This window comes from Bubalus kerabau, chromosome 17 (assembly GCF_029407905.1).
Source record: "Bubalus kerabau isolate K-KA32 ecotype Philippines breed swamp buffalo chromosome 17, PCC_UOA_SB_1v2, whole genome shotgun sequence".
NCBI lineage: Eukaryota > Metazoa > Chordata > Mammalia > Artiodactyla > Bovidae > Bubalus > Bubalus kerabau.
In genome coordinates, this window is record NC_073640.1 from 66,593,689 (window position 1) to 66,616,384 (window position 22,696).

The 22,696-nt window shown below is 43.3% G+C and overlaps 2 protein-coding genes across 4 annotated transcripts; both read left to right on the plus strand.

Moving 5' to 3' along the window:
- The first annotated feature begins 10,098 nt into the window (after positions 1-10,098).
- On the plus strand, positions 10,099-11,337 carry LOC129632610 (vomeronasal type-1 receptor 4-like). Its single transcript, XM_055554408.1, has one exon. It carries the CDS (start codon positions 10,429-10,431, stop codon positions 11,335-11,337), a length of 909 nt encoding a protein of 302 aa, XP_055410383.1. The 5' UTR covers positions 10,099-10,428.
- A 2,247-nt stretch (positions 11,338-13,584) lies between these two features.
- On the plus strand, positions 13,585-22,416 carry LOC129630859 (vomeronasal type-1 receptor 4-like). 3 transcript variants are annotated; one of them, XM_055551374.1, is made up of 3 exons: positions 13,585-16,670; positions 16,922-16,988; positions 19,780-22,416. In XM_055551374.1, the coding sequence occupies exon 3, from the start codon at positions 19,933-19,935 to the stop codon at positions 20,839-20,841; it is 909 nt and encodes a 302-aa protein (XP_055407349.1). In that variant the 5' UTR covers positions 13,585-16,670; positions 16,922-16,988; positions 19,780-19,932; the 3' UTR covers positions 20,842-22,416. The 3 variants fall into 3 exon arrangements, with proteins under 3 accessions (XP_055407349.1, XP_055407351.1, XP_055407350.1); XM_055551376.1 differs by having other exon boundaries at positions 13,585-16,614; XM_055551375.1 differs by having other exon boundaries at positions 13,585-16,329.
- Positions 22,417-22,696: the final 280 nt, after the last annotated feature.

A 22,696-nucleotide genomic window follows, 5' to 3' on the forward strand; every position in this document is an offset into this window, starting at 1 on the left:
TTTATACACACTGAACATTTATCCCCAACTTCCTCCTCCCTCTGCCCTAGCCCTTGGAAACGCACGTTCTATTCTGGTTCTATGAGTCTGACTATTTTAGATACTTCATAGGAGTGGAATCATGCAGTATTTTTCCTTCTGTAGCTGGTTTATTTCCCTGAGCACCACGTCTTCCAGGCCCATCCATGTTTTTGCATATGGCAGAATTTCCTTCTTTTTCAAAGGTGAAGGTTCCACCGCAGGTGTCTCTTGATACCCCATTACAGTCATCATTGAGACTTGTGGGGACTTTGCCCCAGCATCACTCTTATCACCATCACCCACCATTGACAATCATAAGAGTCTCCACCAGCTTTAACATTCACTGGATGCTAATAATGCAAAAGCCCTCCAGGTAAGAGCATTTCAGGCAAGATCTGATAGTCTTCAGCCCTCTGAAGCAGGTGGTATCATTTACACCCTCCCCGCTTTTCAAAGATATGTGAGGCCATCAGGTGGAGGCCAGAGTTTAGAACATCCCTACTTGGTTAGCCTTAATTTTAACCTTTCTTCTGAGCAGCCTCCCAGGAAACATCAATCCCACTGGGAGTTTAGAGAGAGTGAGGCTGAATCAGTGGGCAGGTGTGGCTTCAGTTCAGTTCAGTCACTCAGTTGTGTCCAACTCTTTACGACCCCATGGACTGCAGCATGCCAGGCCTCCCTGTCCATCACCAACTCCTGGAGCTTGCTCAAACTCGTGTCCATTGAGTTGGTGATGCCATCCAACCATTTATCCTCTGTCACCCCCTTCTCCTCCTGCCTTCAATCTTTCCCAGAATCAGGGTCTTTTCAAATGAGTCAGCTCTTCCCATCAGGTAGCCAAAGGATTGGAGTTTCAGCTTCAGCATCAGCCCTTCCAATGAACACTCAGGACTGATCTCCTTTAGGATAGATTGGTTGTATCTCCTTGCTGTCCAAGGGACTCTCAAGAGTCTTCTCCGACACCACAGTTCAAAAGCATCAATTCTTCAGCGCTCAGCTTTCTTTATAGTCCAACTCTCACATCCATACATGACTACTGGAAAGACCATAGCTTTGACTAGACGGACCTTTGTTGGCAAAGTAATGTCTCTGCTTTTTAATATGTCGTCTAGGTTGATCATAGGTTTTCTTGCAAGGAACAAGAATTTAATTTTATGGCTGCAGTCACCATTAGAGAAGGCACTAACCCACTCCAGTACTCTTGCCTGGAAAATCCATGGACAGAGGAGCCTGGTAGGCTGCAGTCCATGGGATCGCTAAGAGTTGGACATGACTAAATGACTTCACTTTCACTTTTTACTTTCATGCATTGGAGAAGGAAATGGCAACCCACTCCAGTGTTCTTGCCTGGAGAATCCCAGGGACGGGGAAGCTTGGTGGGCTGCCGTCTATGGGGTCGCTCAGAGTCCAACACAACTGAAGTGATTTAGCAGCAGCAGCAGTCACCATCTGCAGTGATTTTGGAGCCCAGAAAATAAAGTCTCTCACTGTTTCCATTATTTCCCCATCTGTTTGCCATGAAGTGATGGGACTGGATGCCATGATCTTAGTTTTTTGAATGTTGAGTTTGAAGCCAACTTTTTCACGCTCCTCTTTCACTTTCATCAAGAGGCTCTTTAGTTCTTCTTTGCTTTCTGCCATAAAGGTGGTGTCGTCTGCATATCTGAGGTTATTGATATTTCTCCTAGCAATCTTGATTACAGCTTGTGCTTCTTCCAGCCCGGCATTTTGCATTATGTACTCTGCATATAAGTTAAATAAGCAGGGTGACAATATACCTCCTTGATGTACTCTTTTCCCAATTTGGAACCAGTCTGTTGTTCCATGTCTGGTTCTAACTGTTGCTTCTTGACCTGCATACAGATTTCTCGGGAGGCAGGTAAGGTGGTCTGGTATTCCCATCTCTTGAAGAATTTTCCAATTTGTTATGATCCACACAGTCAAAGGCTTTGGAGTAGTCAATAAAGCAGAAGTAGATCTTTTTCTGAAACTCTCTTGCTCTTTTAATGATCCAACAGATGTTGGCAATTTGATCTCTGGTTCCTCTGCCTTTTCTAAAACCAGCTTGAACATCTCAAAGTTCATCGTTCACATACTGTTGCACAAACAAAACCTTGTACACACCAGGATCCAAGAGAAAGGAGCAATAACCCCACAAGAGACTGACCGAGACTTGTCTGTGAGTGTCCAGGAATCTCTGGCAGAGGCATGGGTCAGCAGTGGCCTGCTGCAAGGTCGGGGGCACTCTGTGTAGCTGGGACCCACTGACATCGACCCAGCCAAGGCAGCCCCGCCCCCCGCCTCTGAAGGGTCTCGAGGGTCTTTCCTCCAGAGAGTCACCTGAATGGATGGGAAGGAGGTTGCCTGGCAACAAGAGACCTGGAAACCAGGGAGACCCAGTGATGGAGCATCAGGCCTGAGTTGGAGAACTCATCCGCTGGGAAATGGAAACCTCCATAAGAGGACCAGAGACCTCAAGTCAGGTGAAAAATGAAAGTGAAGAAAGTCGCTCAGTCATGTCCGACTCTTTGAGACCCCATGGACTGTAGCCTGCCTGGCTCCTCTATCCATGGGATTCTCCAGGCCAGAATACTGAAGTGGGTTGCCTGTTCCCTTCTCAGGGAGATCTTCCCAACCCAGGGATCAAACCCAGGTCTCCCACATTGCATGCAGATTCTTTACTGTGTGAGCCACCAGGAAGGCCCCCAAATCAAGTGGATGTCCATAAATAAGGATGGCTAGAGCCAGCTGGGGACCAGGGTCCAGAAATCTCCTGCCCTTCTCCTGGCCCAGCCCTGAGTCAGCCCTCCTGGCCCTGCACCAATCAATAGAGAAAAAAAAAAAAAAAGAAGACAGAAAATAAAAAATATGGGCAGGAGACCTAAAACAGACATTTCTCCAAAGAAGACATACAGACAGCCAACAAACACATGGAAAGATGTTCAACATTGCTCATTATTAGAGAAATGCAAATCAAAACTACAATGAGGAACCACTCAGAATGGCATCATCAGGGATTCCCAGCAGCTCAGTGGTAAAGAACTCCCCTGCCAACACAAGACACACGGATTCAATCTCTGGGTCAGGAAGATCCCTTGAAGAAGGGCAACCCACTCCAGTATTCTTGCCTGGAGAACCCCATGGACGGAGGAGCCTGGTGGGCTACAGTCCATGGGGCTATGAAGAGTGGACACGACTGAGAGACTCTATGGATGTTAACAAGAGAATAGAGAAAATAAGAGGGTGGAGCCCAGAAAATTTGCAAAATAACATAAAAGGTGCAGGAAAGCCAACCACAACAAAAAGCTTTCCTGCCCAGAATGTTAAATCTGGGGCAGGGCTAGGGAGTGGGGGTGGGGGGAGTTGCCCAAAACCAAAACTTAGGAATATGTTTTTTTTTTTCTATTGCAACTTTTAAGATTTTCTTTTACCAACGCCCTTTATTAATTTGACTATGGTAATGTCCACAAATGCTTCTCTTTGGTTTTCTTTAGTATTTAGTTAGTTAGTTTGGGCCGTGCTGAGTCTTTGCTGCCCCTCACTGGCTACCCTCTAGCTGTGGTGTGCGGACTTCTCGCTGTGGTGGCCTCTCTTGTTGGAGAGCACAGGCTCTAGGGCACATGGGTGTCAGTCATTGTGGGGAACAGGCTTAGTTGCTCTGCATGGAAGATCTTCCAGGACCAGGGATCGAACCTGTGTCCCTTGCATTGCCAGGTGGATTCTTAACCACAGGACCACCAGGGAAGCCCTTCTTTGCTTTTGTACTTAGAAAAGTTGGTTGAGTTTCTACTATTTTTTACCAAAATTTGGAAGTTTTCAGTTGTTAGTTCTCCAGTTAATTTCTGGCCATTTTCCTCTCTTGACACCATCCGTGACTCCAATGACATGTATGTCATTGATGTTGATAATACTTGATATTATCCTACAGACACTTTTCTCTCCCCACAGACATTTTTAATTTTTATTCCATCTTTTAAAACATTTTAAATTGTAGTAAAGTACACACGCCAAGGAAATTTTAAGGTACATTTTAAGTATACCATTCAGTGGAATTAGAGAGCATTCATATTGTAATCATCGCTATGATCCATGCCTAGAACGTTTTGTTTTGCAAGACTGAAACTCTGGGGACTTCCCTGGTGGTCCAGTGGTTAAGGATCCACTTTGCAGTGCAGGAGACGCAGGTCCCATCCCTGGTCGAGGAACAAAGATCCCACATGTCTCAGGGAGACTAAGCTAGGGCACCGCAACTACTGATCTTGGGCGCCACAGCTAAAGAGAGCGCTGCAACGAAGACCGGAGGCAACCGAAGATAAATAAGCAAACATGTTTTCAAAAGCAATAGAACAAGTCTCATGGCTGTAGCAATATAATTACTGTAGCCACATTAAAGAAAGTAAAAAAGAAACTATGTCAATTATTTTAACATCTTAAACTTCGTCCGTTCAAACTATAATCAGTTCTGGAAAGATCTTGACAAAGATCAAGATGTTAAATTCCCTCTATGTTAAATCAGGCTTCCCTGGTAGCTCAGCTGGTAAAGAATCCGCCTGCAATGCAGGGAACCCCAGTTTGATTCCTGGGTCAGGAAGATCCCCTGAAGAAGGGATAGGCTACCCACTCCGGTATTCTTGGGCTTCCCTGGTGGCTCAGACAGTACAGCGGGAGGCCTGGGTTGAAATACCAGAACCAGGAGGGTTAGTATTTCTGTTGGTGTCTTTGTGACTTAGTACTAGTGATGGTAGTGAACTAGGTCCACAGTATCTCTATGGGTTGGGATTCATGGGGACAGAACCTCACAATGAATCATTTTCAACACATTATAAACATTCTCATACACATTTTCCCCAGACAGGGGACAAGGTCGTACACTTCACAGAAGCAGTAGCTGTCTGACTTGCCTGGCTTCTCTTGACAAGCCCATGCCTATAGAATGTGGACTCGTTCACTGCCCAGAAAGCATCCATGCGCTGCAGGAGGAGCCCACTGCGGGGAGGTTTACATGTCCTTTTGGCGCTAGTGGTTAAAAAAAAAAAAAAAAAAAAAAAAAAAACCTGGCAATGCAGGAGATGTAAATGACACAGGTTCGATCCCTGGGTCAGGAAGATCCCCTGGAGGAGGGCAACCCACTCCGGTATTCTTGCCTGAAAAATCCCAAGGACAGAGGAGCCTGGCGGGCTACAGTCCATGGAGTTGCAAAGAGTCAGACACGACTCGGCGACTGAGCACACACACATATGTCCTTACTGCTCTATGATGTCTCAGGATGGAGACATCAGATTCATTTCCCAGAGAATATTCACAATTATCAGTTGATCATTTCTCTTTTTCTCACTTTCCTTTTTATTTTTTGAATTATGAAAGTATGATAACACATTTACAGGAGATTTGGAAAATACAGAACAAAGTTACACATGGTTCTACTACATATTATCATTATTTTTAAGTAGATAACTTATGAGTTTTAGTTGGAGTTTCAATATCAAACTGTCAAAAATTAATAGAATGAACATACAGACAGGTACAAAGATATAGTAGACCTGAAGAGCACTATAAACCAATTCAACATAAGTAAGATTTATACAATTTTCACATAACAGCAGGATACAAATTCTAGTCAAGTTCCCATAGACTATAAAATAAGAGACACTGGAACATATCCAGGGACATAAAACAAGGTGTAAAAATTTCATGATCTAAAGGTTCAATTGATCATTTCAATGACCAATTTCATGCATTTTAATGTTATCTCTCTATATTTCCTATCAATGCTTTTTTAAATCCCTTTCTATATGTCCAGGAATGCTTTTTTCCAGTACTAATGGCCCAGAATGTGGTGACATGCTGGAGGTTCAATGAAAGACTTAAGGAGGGGGCTCCATGGGTGACTTGGAACCAATGACAAAGTCCTTGCAGAGTCCTGTGGACACAAGGGAGACCTGAGGATTCTGAGGAGGGAAACTCTGGCTTCAAAGGGGGCGTTTTCCAGATTAAACAGACCTGAGGCCATAAATAGAAAGGGCTGTGGAACTTCAACTCAGGAGAAAGCCCAGCCTCCGGATCCCATGCTGATGATCAGTGTGAATACACTTTGGAACAGTTTGGAAAAGTGAGACCATGAGGGAAAATGCCCAACGGGAGATACAGTGAAGGGAGCCCCGGTGCTCTGTGAGTGTCCCTCCCCCAGCTGTGACTTTCACTCTAAACTTGGGTTCTCCCACAGGGAACACAGAAAACTCTCCCTGCCCTCTGCTCAGCTGCTCATGTGGACCTTCTCAGTAACTGCCAGGAGTTGTCACTAGTCCCCAGGCGTGGGTGAGGGTGACGAGCACTGGGCGTAAGATCTGCCCCCACTGGAGACGCCCCAGACTCTCCATGCAGACAGTGTCACCTCCGCTCCAGATGACATGATAATGGCTCCTCTGTGGGGAGAGCAGCCCAGGGACCCTGTCCCTATAACTGGGGCCCATGCTGACTGACACTTCCCTGCACAGAGTGTGGAGCCAAGTGCAGGCAGGTGAGTGCTCCCTTGTGTTCAGTCTCAGGGCAGGAAACAGGAGAGCCAGTTCTCAGCAGGAGAGGAGCTCAGAGCTGTGTTGTCAGCGCCTTGGGCAGGACACGTGCTCCCCTGCCTTGTCCTGGGCTGCCCCGTCCATGCCCTGGCTGCCAGGTGGAAGGGGGGAATGTTCTGGGGTGTGTATCTGAGGGGGACCAGAGCTGTGAGTTCATTGCAAATCCCTGTTTCCTGGGGTCCCTGACAATGAGGGGAAGAGGGAGGGGTCACTGTGGAATCTGTGCCAAGTCCTGTATGGCCAGAGCCCTGGACGTCTCAACCACATAAAAAATGATCTAGAGACCTCCTCAGACCTAATAGATTAGGGTTGAGTGTGAATAAGGTGGAATAATGATGTGCAGAGTTTGGGTTAGAACCTGAAAGTCCTGAAATAAGATCCAGTAACAGACACATACACACACAAACAGAAATACAGAGAGAAAGGCTGCCCTGTGACAACCTTCACATTTTCCTTCACAGGATGCAGTTGGCTCAGTAATTTCTGCCGTAGTATCCTGTCTCGAGTCTCTCTGTGTTCTGTATTATGTATACCAATGTTGCTTATGTTTTTCTCTCTCTTATCAAATGACAAAATGCACTCAGCCTCTTTAACATGAGGAGCAGGGGAAAGAGAAAAAAAAATTTTGCACTGAGATAGAATCCAGTTAACCTCCAGTCTGCCAAATGAGTATAAAGGTTGCAAAGTAAAGTTTTTTGAAAAGATTAGAATTAGGAAGTAAAGCAGTTTTCCCTATGGTAATTCAACATTATATTTGGAAATACAGCTATCGTCTGATGTGTGTATCTGTAGATATTCGTATGTTGAAAACCTAAACCTTAAAGATACTGGTGGTAGAAGATGGAGCCTTTGAAAGTGCTCATATTAAGTGGGTGGGCATTTGTGAACAGAATTCCTACCTTGTCAAAACTCATGGAAACTGACCTGCCCGCACTGGACTTCCCTCCACCGCCCAACACCTGTGGGTGCAGAGAGGCTCCTGGGGGGCTGCAGGCTCTGGGATGTGTGTTCCTGACTCAGCACAAGGGACCTGCTCCAGGTTCATTTCTGACTCTGGCTGTGGGGGTGCCCCGTATGTAACTGTGTGGGGCTGGGGGGTCATGGGTCATGTGGGGGCAGGTATGTCCTGCAACCTGAGTCATGATTGCTGGTGTCAAGGAGGCACCTCCCCTGTGGGGTTGGTCTCTGTATCCAGGAAATGTCCAGGTAGGAGATCTGACCACATCACTGACCCCAATAAATACTCAGCCCTATGGGAAGGAGATCCAACCAGTCCATTCTGCAAGAGATCAGCCCTGGGTATTCTTTGTAAGGAATGATGCTAAAGCTGAAACTCCAGTACTTTGGCCACCTCATGCGAAGAGTTGACTCATTGGAAAAGACTCTGATGCTGGGAGGGATTGGGGGCAAGAGAAGGGGACGACAGAGGATGAGATGGCTGGATGGCATCACCGACTCAATGGACGTGAGTCTCAGTGAACTCCGGGAGTTGATGATGGACAGGGAGGCCTGGCGTGCTGCGATTCATGGGGTCGCAAAGAGTCGGACACGACTGAGCGACTGATCTGATCTGATGGGAAGGCGGTCATGGACCATAACTGATTATTGAAATTGCAGTGTATCTGAAATGTACATCGTGATTTAATATATGTACACATTGGGAAGGAGTCCACAGCTGACTGAATCGATGCCTCCATCACCTCACATAGGTGTCATCACCTGTAGTCACCAGGTTCTACATTAATCCTCAGTCTTTGTTCATCTTATAACTGAGAGATTGTACCCCTTTACCCTCTTCTCCTCTTTCCCCGAACCCCAGTTCCCAAGTGACCACCATTCGACTCTCTTTCTATGAAATGGAATTTTTTTTCAAACTCCACGTATAAGTGATAGAAGGCAGTGTCTGTGTATGAATATTTCACATACCAAAGTGTCCTCGAGTTTTACCCACGTTGTTGCAAAAGGAAAGATTTCCACCTTTTTAACCTGAGTAATATTTCACTGTGTAATATTCCACAGCTTCCTAATCGGTTTATCTATCAGTAGACCCTTGGGCTGTTTCCATGTCTCAGCTGTTGTAACAATACAGCAATGAACATAGGGGTTCATTTACAGATATTCATCTCTACAGATATTACTTCGGGATCTGATTTCATCTCCTTGTATATATACTAGAAGCTGAATTGCTGGGTCATATGGGAGTTCTGGTTTTAACTTCTCAGGAACTTCCATAACATTCTCCACAGAGGCTGTACCCATTAATATTCCCACCAACAGTGTGTGAAGTGTTCCTTTTTGTCAAGATCCTTGCCAATGTGTTATCTCTTCTCTTTTGGAGACTAGACACTCTAACAGGTGAGAAATGCTATCTCATTGTAATTTTGACCTGATGACTAGAGATGTTGAGCACCTGTCCATGTACCTTTAGGCTCTTTGTATGTCGTCTTTGAAAAAAAAAATCTGTTCACGTCCTTTGCCCATTTTAAACTGGATTATTTGGGGTTTTGCACAATATTATTTTACATTTTGGATATTCATTCATTCCTGGATATGTGGATTGCAAATATCGTCTCCTATTGCGTAGTTCCTTTGCCCTGCAGAGGCTCTTATATGATAAACTCTCACTCTTTTGCTTTTGTTGCTGTGCTTTTGTTGTCAAATCCAAACCATTTCCGCCAAGATCAATTCAAGGAGCTTACTTCTTTCCTCTAGGAGTCTGATGGTTCCAGATCTTACATCCAAGTTTAATCCACTTTAGAACATTTTTGTGTGTGGTGTAAGATAGTGTCCAGATTTTTTTTTTTTTAGAATTTTAAATTTGGATATAATTGATACAATATTATGTCTGTTTCACGGGTACAAAATAACAATTAAATATTTCTCTACATTGCCAGTTGATCACAGACAGTCTAGTTTACATCTGTTATACATGTAGTTATATTTTTTTATTCGACCAGAATCTGTAAGGTTTACTGTCTCTCTTTTCATCGTTAGATGTGGATTTCCAGTTTTCAAACACCACTTATTGAAGGGACTATCATTAGTCCATTGCATACCCTTAGTGCCTTCGTCAAAAATTAATTCACCAGAAGTGCATGGGTTAATTTCTGTGCTTTCTGTTCTGTCCCATCAGTCTGTCTGTTTTTATGCATATTTTATGCAAATTTATGTTGCCATAAATTTGACATATGGTTTGAAATGAGGAAGTTTGATGTTTTGTTCATCTTTCACGTGATGCTTTGACTATTTGGGGTATTTTTTGGTTGTATACGGATTTGGGGATTTTTTTTTCTGTTTCTGTGAATACTAACATTGAAAATGATTGAACTAAGCCAACAATGTTGCTGAACAAGGCAGACATGTTTTCTAAGTTTATAGATCTTACATGAAGATAGAAGATCAGTTATACAAGTAAATAGAGAGCTATTGTATAACATAGGGAGCTCAGGTCAGTGCCCTGTGATGACCTAGAGGGGTGGGATGAGGGGATGGGAGGGAGGCTCTAGAGGAAGGAGATATAGGTGTATTCACATCTGATTCACATTGTTGTACAGCAGAACCTAACACAACATTTTAAAGCAACTAACCTCCAATTTAAAAATTTTTTAAATAAAAGTAAGTAGGAAAAATTCAGAATAGTAATGGTGAATGATTTAACTGCTGTCAGGAGTATGTTATCCAGGTAAAGTCATTTCTCTGGACTATGACAGTGTCTTCCTTTTCAGGAGAAATAAAATGTGGAAATCTTTGTCCAACAGTGATTATGTAAGAAGACTGCTGATAGCATCACCAGCACAGCCTACTTTCTGCTCCAGGACACTCTGACATCCTCTCCATGTCTTTTCACAAAGATGCCCTGAGAACCACAAGCCAGACAGCCCTGAAAACCACGTATCTTATACAGATAGGAGTTGGGTCTATGGCCAATATCATCCTTTTCTTTCACAACATCTCTCCGATCTTGCTTGGCCACAACCGGAGACCCACACCCACAATTCTTGCCCACATATCCCTAGCCAATCTTTTGTTTCTTCTGTCCTCTGGGATCCCTCATATAATGACAGGTTTTGTTTTGAGAAACCCCCTGTCCAGTCTTGGGTGTAAGTTTGTGTATTACATACAGAGGGTGGCTCGCAGCACCGCCCTGTGCTCCACCTGCGTCCTGAGCACCTATCAGTCCTTCACTCTCACCCCCAGGAGAGCGGAGTGGGTGATGCTCAGAGGAAGGGCCTCCAAGGTCACTGGTCCTTCCTGTTGCACCTGCTGGATGTTCAGTCTCTTAATGTACATCTACGTTCCTATAAAAATCACTGGTCCTTGGGATAGATACAACAATACTGATTCCCAAGGCAAGTGGTTCTGCTCAATCTCAGGTACTGTCACAGGCTTTGGCTACTTTTGGTTCATCTCTGATGTCATGTTTATTGGCCTCATGGTCTGGTCCAGTGGCTCCATGGTGCTTCTCCTGCACAGACACCACCAGAGGGTACAGTATATCCACACCCCCACTGGGCACCACAGATGCGCCCCGGAGACCAGAGCCGCCCACACCATCCTGATGCTCATGGTCACCTATGTCATCTTCTACATGCTGAATTATAGTTTTGTTTTCCATATCAGTGCCTCTTTAGATTTTCGTCTGTGGTTGCTCCAGGTCTCTAATGTCTTGGTTTCTTGTTTCCCCACTATTTCCCCCTTCCTGCTGCTCCTGAGAGATCCTAGAACGCCTAGGTTCTGCTCTTGAGTCATTAGAATGTATGAATAAAGTGCTAAATATCTAGTAGACACCTTCAATAGTAACTGTAATTATTCTGCAAGTCCTCAGTATCCATTTTTTACTGAAATATAACTAACACATAGCATTGTATTAGTTCCAGATATACAACATGATGAATGTGCATTTGTACATGTTGCAAAATGATCACAATAAGTCTAGCTAGTTGCATCCTCTCACCTTCAGAGAAGATACAAATTTTTTTCTTGTGACACAAACTGCCACGTTTATTTATTTAGTTAGTTTTTGTTATTATTTGGCTGTGTGGCATATGGGGTAATAGTTCCTGGACCGTCAACTGAACCAGCTCCCCCTCAGTGGAAGCTCAAAGTCTTAACCACCAGTAAGTCCTTGTGATGAGAACTTTGAAGATTGACTCTCTTGTTGTTGTTCAATCGCTCAGTTGTATCTGAATCTTTGAGACACCATAGACTGCAGGATGCTAGGCTTCCCTGTCCCTCACTCTCTCCCAGAGTTTGCTCAAATTCACCTCCATTGTGTGGGTGATGCCATTCAACCATCTCATTCTCTGTTGCCCCCTCTCCTCCTGCCTTCAGTCTTTCCCAGCATCAGGCTCTTTCCCGATGAGTCAGCTCTTCACATCAGGTGGCCAAAATACTGGAGCTTCAGCATCAGTCCTTCCAATGAATATTCTGTGTTGACTTCCTTTAGGATTGCCTGGTTTTATCTCCTTGCAGTCCAAGAGACTCTCAAGAGTCTTCTCCAGCACCACAATTCGAAAGTATAAATTCTTCGGTGCTCAGCCTTCTTTATGATCCAACTCTCACATCCATTTATGACTACTAGAAAAAACATTGCTTTGACTACACAGACCTTTGTTGGCAAAGTGATGTCTCTGCTTTTTAATATGCTATCTAGGTTTGTCATAGCTTTCCTTCCAAGGGGCAATTGTCTTTTAATTTCACCGCTGCAGTCACTGTCCGCAGTGATTTTTGAGCACAAGAAAATAAGAACTGTCACTGCTTCTACTTTTTCCCCTTCTATTTGCCATGAAGTGATGCAACTGGGCACAGAAGAATTGATGCTTTTGAACTGTGGTGTTGGAGAAGACTCTTAAGAGTCCCTTGGACTGCAAGGAGATCAAACCAGTCCTGGATATTCATTGGAAGGACCAATGCTGAAGCTGAAGCTCCAATACTTTGGCCACCTGATGGGAAGAACTGACTCATTGGAGAAGACCCTGATGCTGGGAAATATTGAAGGCAGGATGAGAAGGGGACGACAGAGGATGAGATGGTTAGATGGCATCACCAACTCGATGAACATGAGTTTGAGCAAGCTCTGGGTGTAGGGGATGGACAAGGAAGCCTGGCAAAGCTGTAGTCCATGGGGTCACAAGGAATCAGACATGACTGAGCAACTGAACTGAACTGATCTGATGGGACTGGATGCCATGATCTTTGATTATTTTTTCAAGTATGCAATGAATATAATTGACTATATTCACCATGTGGTACACCATATCCCCTTGACTTGCTTGTTTTATAACTAGATGTTGATAGCTTTTAATGTTTGTACTCAATACCAAATTTTTACAGAATTTCCAATGAACTGAGAAGGTTCACTTAGGAGATTTGAAAGTCAATCCATGAAATTATGAGTTTGAAAAATGTACAAACCATTATTGAGGAAACCATTTCTGCCTTAACTAATGAAGCACTCTGAAAGAAATGTCCTTTCTTCCAGAACATTTCAAGAGTTTCCACAGACTTTATCTCCGTGTGTTGTGGCTAATACCTGACACACACTGGCACAGAATCCAACATTGGTCTCCATAAATATTACTCTTGAGTGGGTGGAGATTGGATTTCTTAGATAAAGATAACACACAGGAAAGTAGAGAATGTGTTCTGTATTACCTTGTAAATTTAGTTCACTCCTATTTCTCCAGTATGCTATAGTGTTACACAGAAAATCGACATTAGGCAGTGTCTTGCTTCTTCTCTAAAACTGGATTGTTTACATGGTGGACCCTCAATAAATTTAATAGATAGGATGGATGACATAATCTGAAGGACAGACTAGAAGCTGTCTTCTTTTTCATTTGTCACTTGAATACGTAGTGTTCATGATTGCATTTTGCAAACTTGAGATTGTTTCTATTTGTCTTATTTTCTGGGGTTTTTTGGGTCATTTTCTGTTGTGTTATTTTTTAAGTTCCAATTTAAAAACTCAACGTGCTAAGGTATACTATTTTTCAGTGATATTTTGGACATCACATATGGATCCATCAGTACTGTGTATATATATATGTAATTACTGACAATTAATGCTATGATTGTAGCTGTCATGAACTAGTTGTGTCTTATATAAAATAAGAAATGAAGAGAAAGTATAGTTTATACATGTATCAATATGATTGCCTTTTCCAATGCGTGTAGTTCTTTTTTGTGTTTTTTTCTTCAGTATAACTTGCCTTCTGTTTGAAAAATTTCCTTTAATATTAAGGAGCTAGTTTTACTATGAGTGAATTGTTTCAGCGTTTATCTAAAAATATCATAATTTTACTGTTTTTCCTATTAGAGAATATAAAAAGCTAATAAAACATGATCAATAATAAAGGTATACTTAGCAACAACCTCCTCTTAAACACTAAGGAATTAAATGCCTATGAATTGTTTTTCTTTTTTAAATAATTGATTAGAGGTAATTTCAAATCTGCTTCATTTTCACACTACTATATATAAAATAGGTAACTAATAATGACCTACTGTGTAGTAGGGTGCTGGTGTATAGTTTTCGGCCAGCTAGTTGACTGCCCATTCGGATCTTTTCATTGATTCTCAAAAGGTGTCCTTAATCACCCAAGAAGGAAGGTGATGTACACTGGGGATAACATTCGCTCCTCACTGGAAATCCCCAGACTCCCCTTGCAGTCAGTGCCACCCACACAGCAGGTGACGTGATAATGGAATCTCTGTGGAGAGACCAAGGCTACAAACACCGTCGCTATAATCATGACCTCAGGTGCTCGGCGCTCATCCTGAGTGACACGTCCCTGCACAGAGCTCTGAAGCAAAGACCAGCCAGGTGAGTGCTTCCTTCTGTTCAATCTCAGGGCAAAGACTGGAAGAGACATTGCCTCCAGCAGGAGAGGGACTTAAGACTTAACTCACACGGGGCAGGACAGGGGCAACACGGCCTCACTTGAGCATCCACATCCATGTTCTGCTGGGTGGAGGGTGGCTGTGTGCCGGGGAGTGTCTTAGGCCGGGAGCAGAGCCAGGTGGCCCACCGCAGATCCCTGTGCCCTAGAGTCTCTAAAGATGAGAGAGGAGGGATGTGGTCTCTGGAATGTTGCCAAGTCTTGGATGATCCAGCCACTGAGCTCCTCCCTGTTGTTAACAAAGACTTCTCATTGTAGCAGACCTCACAGATCTATGCTTGTAGGGGAAGGAGTCCCCCTGCCCCCTTTCTCAGATCATCTCCACCGGGGACCTTATTCCAGGCTCCTTCAGTCCTGTTGCCCACAGCTCATGACGATGCCTCTAAGCAGCTCATTTTCGGCTCTCCCTCAGCACTGGGCTACACAGCAGCTCTGATTTCAGGGCTCACCTGTGATGAGTTACACACTCCTCTGTCAACACAACAAAATTAATTCCTGCTGCTTCCACTGTATTGTAAGCATTTTTATTCACAGAAGTAAAAAAGAAAAGAAAACCAAGACAAAATGAGGAAGCTATTGTAGCAGAAAGTGCTCAGAACCAAAGGAGAGACAGAACTGCCTTTAAATAGTTTTTTGTGTGTGTGCAAGCACAGCTGTGTCATCAGAAAAGTTGCTGGAAAACAAGGCTTTTATGGGTTCTCTGTTTTCTTCTAAGAAAGGTTACTTCCAGCTTGTCCTGTTACATAGAGAGTGACCTGCTCACACTGGTCCCCCCACGCCTGTGGGAGCAGAGAGGCTCCCTAGGGTCGGCAAGCAGTGGAATGTGTGTTCCTCTCACAGCACAAGGGCATCCTCTGCGGGTTCATTTTTTGACTCTGGCTGTGGTGGTGCCCCATGTGTGACTGTGTGGGGTTGGGTGTCATGGATTGTGTGGGGGCAGGTGTGTCCTTCTGCAATTCTGGGTCACGATGGTGTCAGGGAGGCACCTCCTCTGTGGGGTTGACCTCTGTGTGTCCCACAAAATGGCAAACAGTAGCTATGACCACATCACTCACCCCAATAAATACTCAGCCCCATAGAAAGGAAATCATGGGCCATGTGTATGGGAGGAGAGATGCAAGAGGATGAAGAGAACTGCATGTACTTAGGAGTCACTGTAACGTGACTGAGGAGCCGTGATGTAGGGAGAAATGAGGGGGGTTTCAGGGAGGATCCTATGAGGATTCACTGTGCATGAGACTCATGTTCGAGCTTTTGCCAATAAAGAAAGTTCAATGGGATTCATGGAGCAGCTCCATCACGAGGACCAGGCTCAGGGTACCCCCAGGATGGGCCACCACAGCCTGAAGGAGGCTGGACGGGGATACAGAGCAGGTAGAAGTCGTGTGTGCTCACACGGGGAAGGACGCGCAGTCCAAGCACTGTCCAGCTCCACCTGCCAAGAGGTGGCTCTCCACGCAATGGTCAGGGCACGTGTCCAGGCCCGCACCTCCGAAGCAATCGTGAGACCACGGCTACACGTGTCCAGGCCCGCGTTCAGGGAGCTAACGCAACAGGAGGGACAAGCATCCAGGTCCGGGGCCGGGAGCTGTCGCGAGAACTGAGGTGAATGTCCACGTCCTGTCTTGGGAGCTGTCGCGAGAGCAGAGGTGGTGCCTGGTCCCGGCTGCGGCGCACAGCAGCTCCAGCACGAGGAGCCGCCGCGAAAGGCCCAGAGGGCCGGGAGCCACGGTGCTCGTCGGCGGCCTCTGCATCTGCCAGGATAGTATTTCTTGTTTCCAAGAGCTCTCGATTTATCAGGAAGAGAGAGCAGAGAGAAGGAAACGAACAAAAAGGTATGAATCTCATCTTGAGGTGAAGAGAGTGAGTCAGTTGTGACTACGGAGGGGCTCCTGAGGTGATTCTGAGCAGGTGGAGCCAGGAGGCTGAGCCTGAAGGACGAGACCATTGAAGTGGCGGGAAGAGGGGCCTCTAGGAGCTGGGAGGGGAGGCCAGGACGCGTTTCCTGCTTTGAGCGGAAGCAATGCCTCCGCTCCGGTGGGAAACGGAACGAGGGCGGCCGTGGGGTTAGAAACGCCTTAGGTGCCCCAAGTCACTGTTTCCTCCTCATGTTGCTGCAGGTGCTCAGTGACGAGGCGAATGTTCATCTTTCAAAAACCAACTCATAGTTTCCTTGGTAGTTTCTACTTCTTTTCTGGTTCTTATTTCATTCATTTCTACTGTTTTTTCCTTATGTATCTGCTAACCTTTGCCTTAGTTTTGGGTGGGTGGTTTGGTTTGGGGTTTTTTTTGGGGGGGGGGTATTTTATGTGATTTTTTGGTTGTTTTTGTTTGTTTGTTTGTTTTAGTTCTTTCTAGTATAAAGTTATGTTGATTATTATAATCTTTTTTTCTTAATTTCATTTGTTGTTAAACCATCCCTCTTAGAACAAAGCCTGTGCTGACTCCCGTAGCCTTCGGTTTGCTGTGTTCCCACTCACGCTTGCATCTCAAGGTATTTTATTTCCATTTGGATTTTCTTTGACCACTGTTTGTTCTGGAGTGGTTGTTCATCTCCACATATGTGTGAATTTTCCAGCTTTCATGCTGTTATTGGCATCTTATTGCATATAATTACCGTGGGAAAAAGCCACTTCATGTGATTTCGGTGTTAAATCTGTTAAGACTTGTTTGGGGGACTTCCCTGGCGTTCCAGTGACTAGGACCTCACCTTCCAAAGCAGGGTGTAGGAGTTCGATCCCTGGTCAGGGGTCTAACATTCTACATGTCTCAGGGCCAAAATCAAGACATTTTAAAAAAAGCAATATTATAACAAATTCAATAAAGACTTTTAAAAAAAAGACCTGCTTGAGTCCTAATATGTGATGTGATCTAGTGAATGTTCTCTGTGGTCTTGAGAAGCATGTATATTTTTCTGCTCTTGGATAGATTGATCTGGTTATGTCCATAAAGTTCAACTGTTCTAATGCGTAGCTAACTCCAACAGTTCCATGTTGATTTTTTGTCTGATGAAAGTGGGAGTATTGCAGTCCCCACTATGATTATGTTTCTTGCTTTAGATATGATAATGTTTGCTTTATTGTTTAGATGCTCTGAGGTGAGTGAGAACTTATATGAGTCTTGTCTTGTGCACCAGCATGATGATGACTATTGTGATCTAAATAGACTACAGCATAGTATAAATGTAATATTCATATGCACTGGGAAACCAAAAAATTGTGTGACCCACTATATTGTGACATTGAATTTATTGCTATGGTTTGGAGCCAAACACAACTTCTCTGAATTACGTCTGTATTTCTGCTGTGAACCTCACAATTTCTTTCCTTTGGGCTTAATTCGTTCTTCTTTTGTAGTTCCTTGAGGTGTAAAACTATTTTGTTTGAGACCTTTCTTCCTTTTTCATATAGACATTTATCACTATCAACTTAGCTCTTAATCTGCTTCCCATAAGTTTTGTTATCTTGTATTTCCATTGTCATTTTCTGAAGATGTTTTATTTTTGATTTTTCATTTCATCCATGTAGTTTAATCTTCACACAAGTATACCAGCTCCAAGTAAATATAATATGCCTAGCCGCTGTTAACAGAGAAGGCAATGGCACCCCACGCCAGTACTCTTGCCTGGAAAATCCCATGGACGGAGGGCCTGGTGGACTGTAGTCCGTGGGGTCGCTAAGAGTCGGACACGACTGAGCAACTTCACTTTCACTTTCACTTATTATTGAATTATCCCATTTTCTTTAATAATTTGTAGTTTCATATCATTGTGGTTGAAAAAGATGCTTGAAATGATTTCAGTCTTTAATATGTTAAGACGAATGGAGAATGGACCATATACACTTAATATATTTTCTGTGGCTGATGGATGGTGAGTCTGTTAAGTTCATGCGGTCTCATGTATAGTTTGAGTTCAGTGATTCCTTATTGATTCTCTATATGATTAATCTATTGCTGAGACTAGGAAATTAATGTCCATATTATTACTGTGTGTTGTATATTTTTCCCCTTGATTTATGTGAACAAGTCCTTAGTATATTGAGGTCCTCCAATGTTGGGCTTACAAATATTTACAGTTGTTCTATTTTATTAATGAATGGATACTTTCATCATTATATAATGACTTCCTTTGTCTGTTTTTACAGTTTTTGCCCTTTAGTCTATTTTTGTCTGAGATGACTATAGTTATCCCTACTTCTTTTGGTTTCTACCTGCATGGACTATCTTTTTCCATCCCTTCTCTGTTGGTCTATGTATGACCGTGAAAACTTCAATTCTACATAACATGGTCCTGTGGGACTCCAGTAGGCTAAGTACCCTTCACTGTTGGGGTGGGTTATTAGAGGGTCCACCCCTTCAGGGGCAGCCACAGAGGTTGGGGCATGAGATATGTGTGGACAGGTTCCTTCCAGGCACAAGCTGAAGGCTTGGTTTCATTTTTTGAATCAAACCTGAGGGAGAATGTGGAAGCAGTGGCCACTTGTTCTTTCAGTCTCCTGAGAGCCTCCCAGTCAGCCGCTCGATGCAGTGCTTAAACGCCAGATCCTCAGGCAGTAGCTGGTAGAGAGTGCAGTCAAACTCCAGCAGGGTGATGGTGTTAAAGCCTATTCATGCTGCACTGATCCTGGGGATGTGGCCGTGGTGGGTGCTAGCAGGTCATTTCACAGCTACTTTTTATTTTCTTAGCCCTTTGAGGCTCCACAGTGCCCATCCACACTGGCTACCAGAGCTAAGTGATTTGAGGGAGCTAACGTGGTTCAGGCCCTTACTTCTCAGAGAAGCAAGTAGTTTCGTGTTTCATTGTGATTGGAATGCACTGTGCTACAGGTGGGCTCATGGTGAGCAGGTGTCCCAGACGTTCCCACCTGTTTTGATGTGGGTGTTTTCAAAGTCATCTGATGTGTACAAGTCATTCAATGATTTCCTGAATTTCTCTCAAAGGAATTGATCCATGTGTAAATATATTCACTGTATCCATGGGAGGAGCAAGCCTCTGTGTTGCCATCTTGGTGAAATCACTCAGTACATTCTTGTAATAAGTGGGATGATCATGAATCCTAAAGTGGTAGAGCACATTCTTGTCTCTGTCTTCTGTCACTCGTATACCTGATACATATTATTTAATACCTATGATGGGTCATCAAATGTTGTTGAACAAGACAGACATGGTTCTTGAGTTCATGGACCTTACATACAGGTGGAGAACAGGATATACAAGTAAATAGGAGTAAATAAAAAATTATAATGGTGAAACTTGTAACTAATGTCAAGTGTATGTTCTCCAGGTAAAACTGATTATCTGGCATATGAGAGTGCCATTTTTCTCAAGAGAAGTAAAGAGTGAGAGTCCCTTCCCAGTCTTGGTTCTGTAAGAAGACTGCTGATGTCATCACCTGCACAGCTTCCTTTCTGCTCCAGGACACTCTGAAATCCTCTCCATGTCTTTTCAGAAAGATGTCCTACGAACTGCAAGCCAGGAAGCTCTGAAAACCATCTATCTCTTACAGATGGGAGTTGGGTCTGTGGTCAATGTCATCCTTTTCTTCCAAAACATCTCTCCAGTCTTGTTTGGACACAAGCAGAGACCCACAGACACTATTCTCACCCACATGACCCTGGCCAATCTCTTGGTTCTTCTCTCCTCTGGGCTTCCCCACACAATGACAGCTTTTGTTTCAAGTAAGCCCCTGTCCAGTCCTGGGTGTAAACTTGTATATTACATACACAGAGTGGCTCGCAGCACCACCCTGTGCTCCACCTGTGTCCTGAGCACCTATCAGTCCTTCACGCTCATCCCTGGGAGAGAAGGGAGGTCATTGCTCAGAAGAAGAGCCCTCAGGGTCACAGATTCTTCCTGTTGGATCTGCTGGATATTCAGTGCCTTAGTGAATAGCTACGTTCCTGTGAACATCACTGGTCTACAGGACACGCACAACTATTCTGATACTCAAGGCAGGTGGTTCTGCATGTCCTTGGGTCATAAATCAGGCTTTACCTTCTTGTGGTCTGTCTCAGATGCCATATTTATTAGCCTCATGATCTGGTCCAGTGGCTCCATGGTGCTTCTTCTGCACAGACACCACCAGAAAATGAAGTATATTTATACCCGCACTGGACACCACAGATGCCCCCCAGAGACCAGAGCCACCCACACCATCCTGATGCTGGTGGTCACCTTTGTCATCTTCTATGTGCTGAATTCTATTTTTGCTTTTTGTATTAGTGCTTTTCACGATTTTCGTCTATGGTTGCTGCAGACCTCTAGTGTCTTAGTTTCATGTTTTCCCACTGTTTCCCCCTTCCTCTTGCTCCTTAGGGATCCTAGAGCACCTAGATTCTGCTCCTAAATTATTAAAATGTATTGTTAAAGTGCGAAATGTATAGTAGACAGCTTCGATAATGAGAGTAGTGACTCCGTTCTGTAACTATTTCCTCAGTAATAGTGTTTCTCCAGTATAATTAGTATATAACATAATGTCAGTTTCAGTTATGCAGCATGATAAATGGGTATTTATATGTACTGCAAAATGGTCACCACAGTGTCTGATTGATATGAAGCCTGCATAAAACATTACAAATGTGTGGAACTGTACAGTCTAAGAAATTCCTACGTATTCTGTAAAATGGTCAACAGTGATTCTGAGCAGAATATAAACACTTTAGGAACTCATACAATGGCTACAAAAATCAAAGAGCACAGGTTTAGAGCCCTAACCCTGTGCTCTGCAACAAGAGAAGCCACCACAGTGAGAAACCTGCGCACTGCAACTAGAGAGTAGCCTCCATGACAGCAACTACAGAAAACCCAGGCATAGCAACAAAGACCCAGTGCAGCCCAGAATAAAATAAATAAATAAATAAATAATTTTAAAAGAAAGAAATTTATCATTAAAAAAATACAAGCTCTTTTTGAGGAAATCATTTCCTTGATGGCCAGTTCAGCTCTCTAAAAGAAACCTTCTTCAGGAGTTTTTGCAAATTATTTTTTCCATATGTTGCATCTAATACCTGATGTACATTGACACATAATCTAATGTTTGTCTAGATAAATATTACTGTAGGGTGGATGGAAATTTTTATTTCATGGATGAAGATAATAAATCCAGAAAATGGAGGTGTTCTTCTGTATTACCATATACCTTTATTCACTTGTACTTTCCAGTATGCTGTAGCGTTAATTCAGAAAATAAATGTTATTCATATGGGTTGCTGCTTCTTTCAACCTGAATTTTCTTTATGTGATTGACCATCAATAAATTTGGTTGATTGAAAGGATTAAGTAACATGAAGGAGGGAGTAAAAACTGTCTTTATATTTGTCACTTGAGTGTTTATTATTCATCACTGAAAATCAGAAACTTGGATCTTAGTTTTCAGTTTTTCCTGTTTTTTTTCCTCTTTTTTTGCCTTTTATTTGGATAGTCTAATGTTTTGTTTTTTGCATTCCATTTGAAAAGTATATAGTGTTATGGTATAACTACTTTTTTATTGGTTTGATTTTTGTAGCTATTGTATGAGTTCCTAAAGTGTTTATATTCTGCTCAGAATCACTTTTGACCATTTTACAGAATATGTAGGAATTTCTTAGACTATACAGTTCCACACATTTGTAATGTTTTATGGCACTGCTTTTATAAATGCTTAGTCTCTATACATATTATTACCCACAGTTCATGCTATGATTTTTGCTGTGATAAGGTAGTTGTCTCTAATGCAACAAGTCTGGTAATACCAAGTGTTGAAAGGATATGGATCAAGAGGATTTCTTTTTTTCTCTCTTTTTTATTTTGTTTTCTAATAATAGTCGACATGCAATGTTATATTTGTTTCTGGTGTACATCATAGTGATTCCACATTTATTTACGTTATGAGTTGATCGCCGCAACTCCCGTTACCACTCCTCTCTGCAAAGTGTTGACTGTATTCCTTATGTTACAGCTCAGTGACTTATTCATGTCAGAACTGGAGGTTTGTGCCTTATCAGTTCATCTGTTTCATCCAACCTCCAACTTCCTCCTTCCTGAAAACCACCAGAGTATCTGCCTCTATGAGTCTGATCTTGTTTGTTTTGTTTTCTTTTGCAGACGCCCCATGTAAGTGAAGTCACGATATTTGTCTTTCTTTATCTGACTTATTTCACTTAGCATAATAGGTCTAGGTTCATCCATGTTGTTGCAGATGGCAAAATTTCATTCTTTTTCTG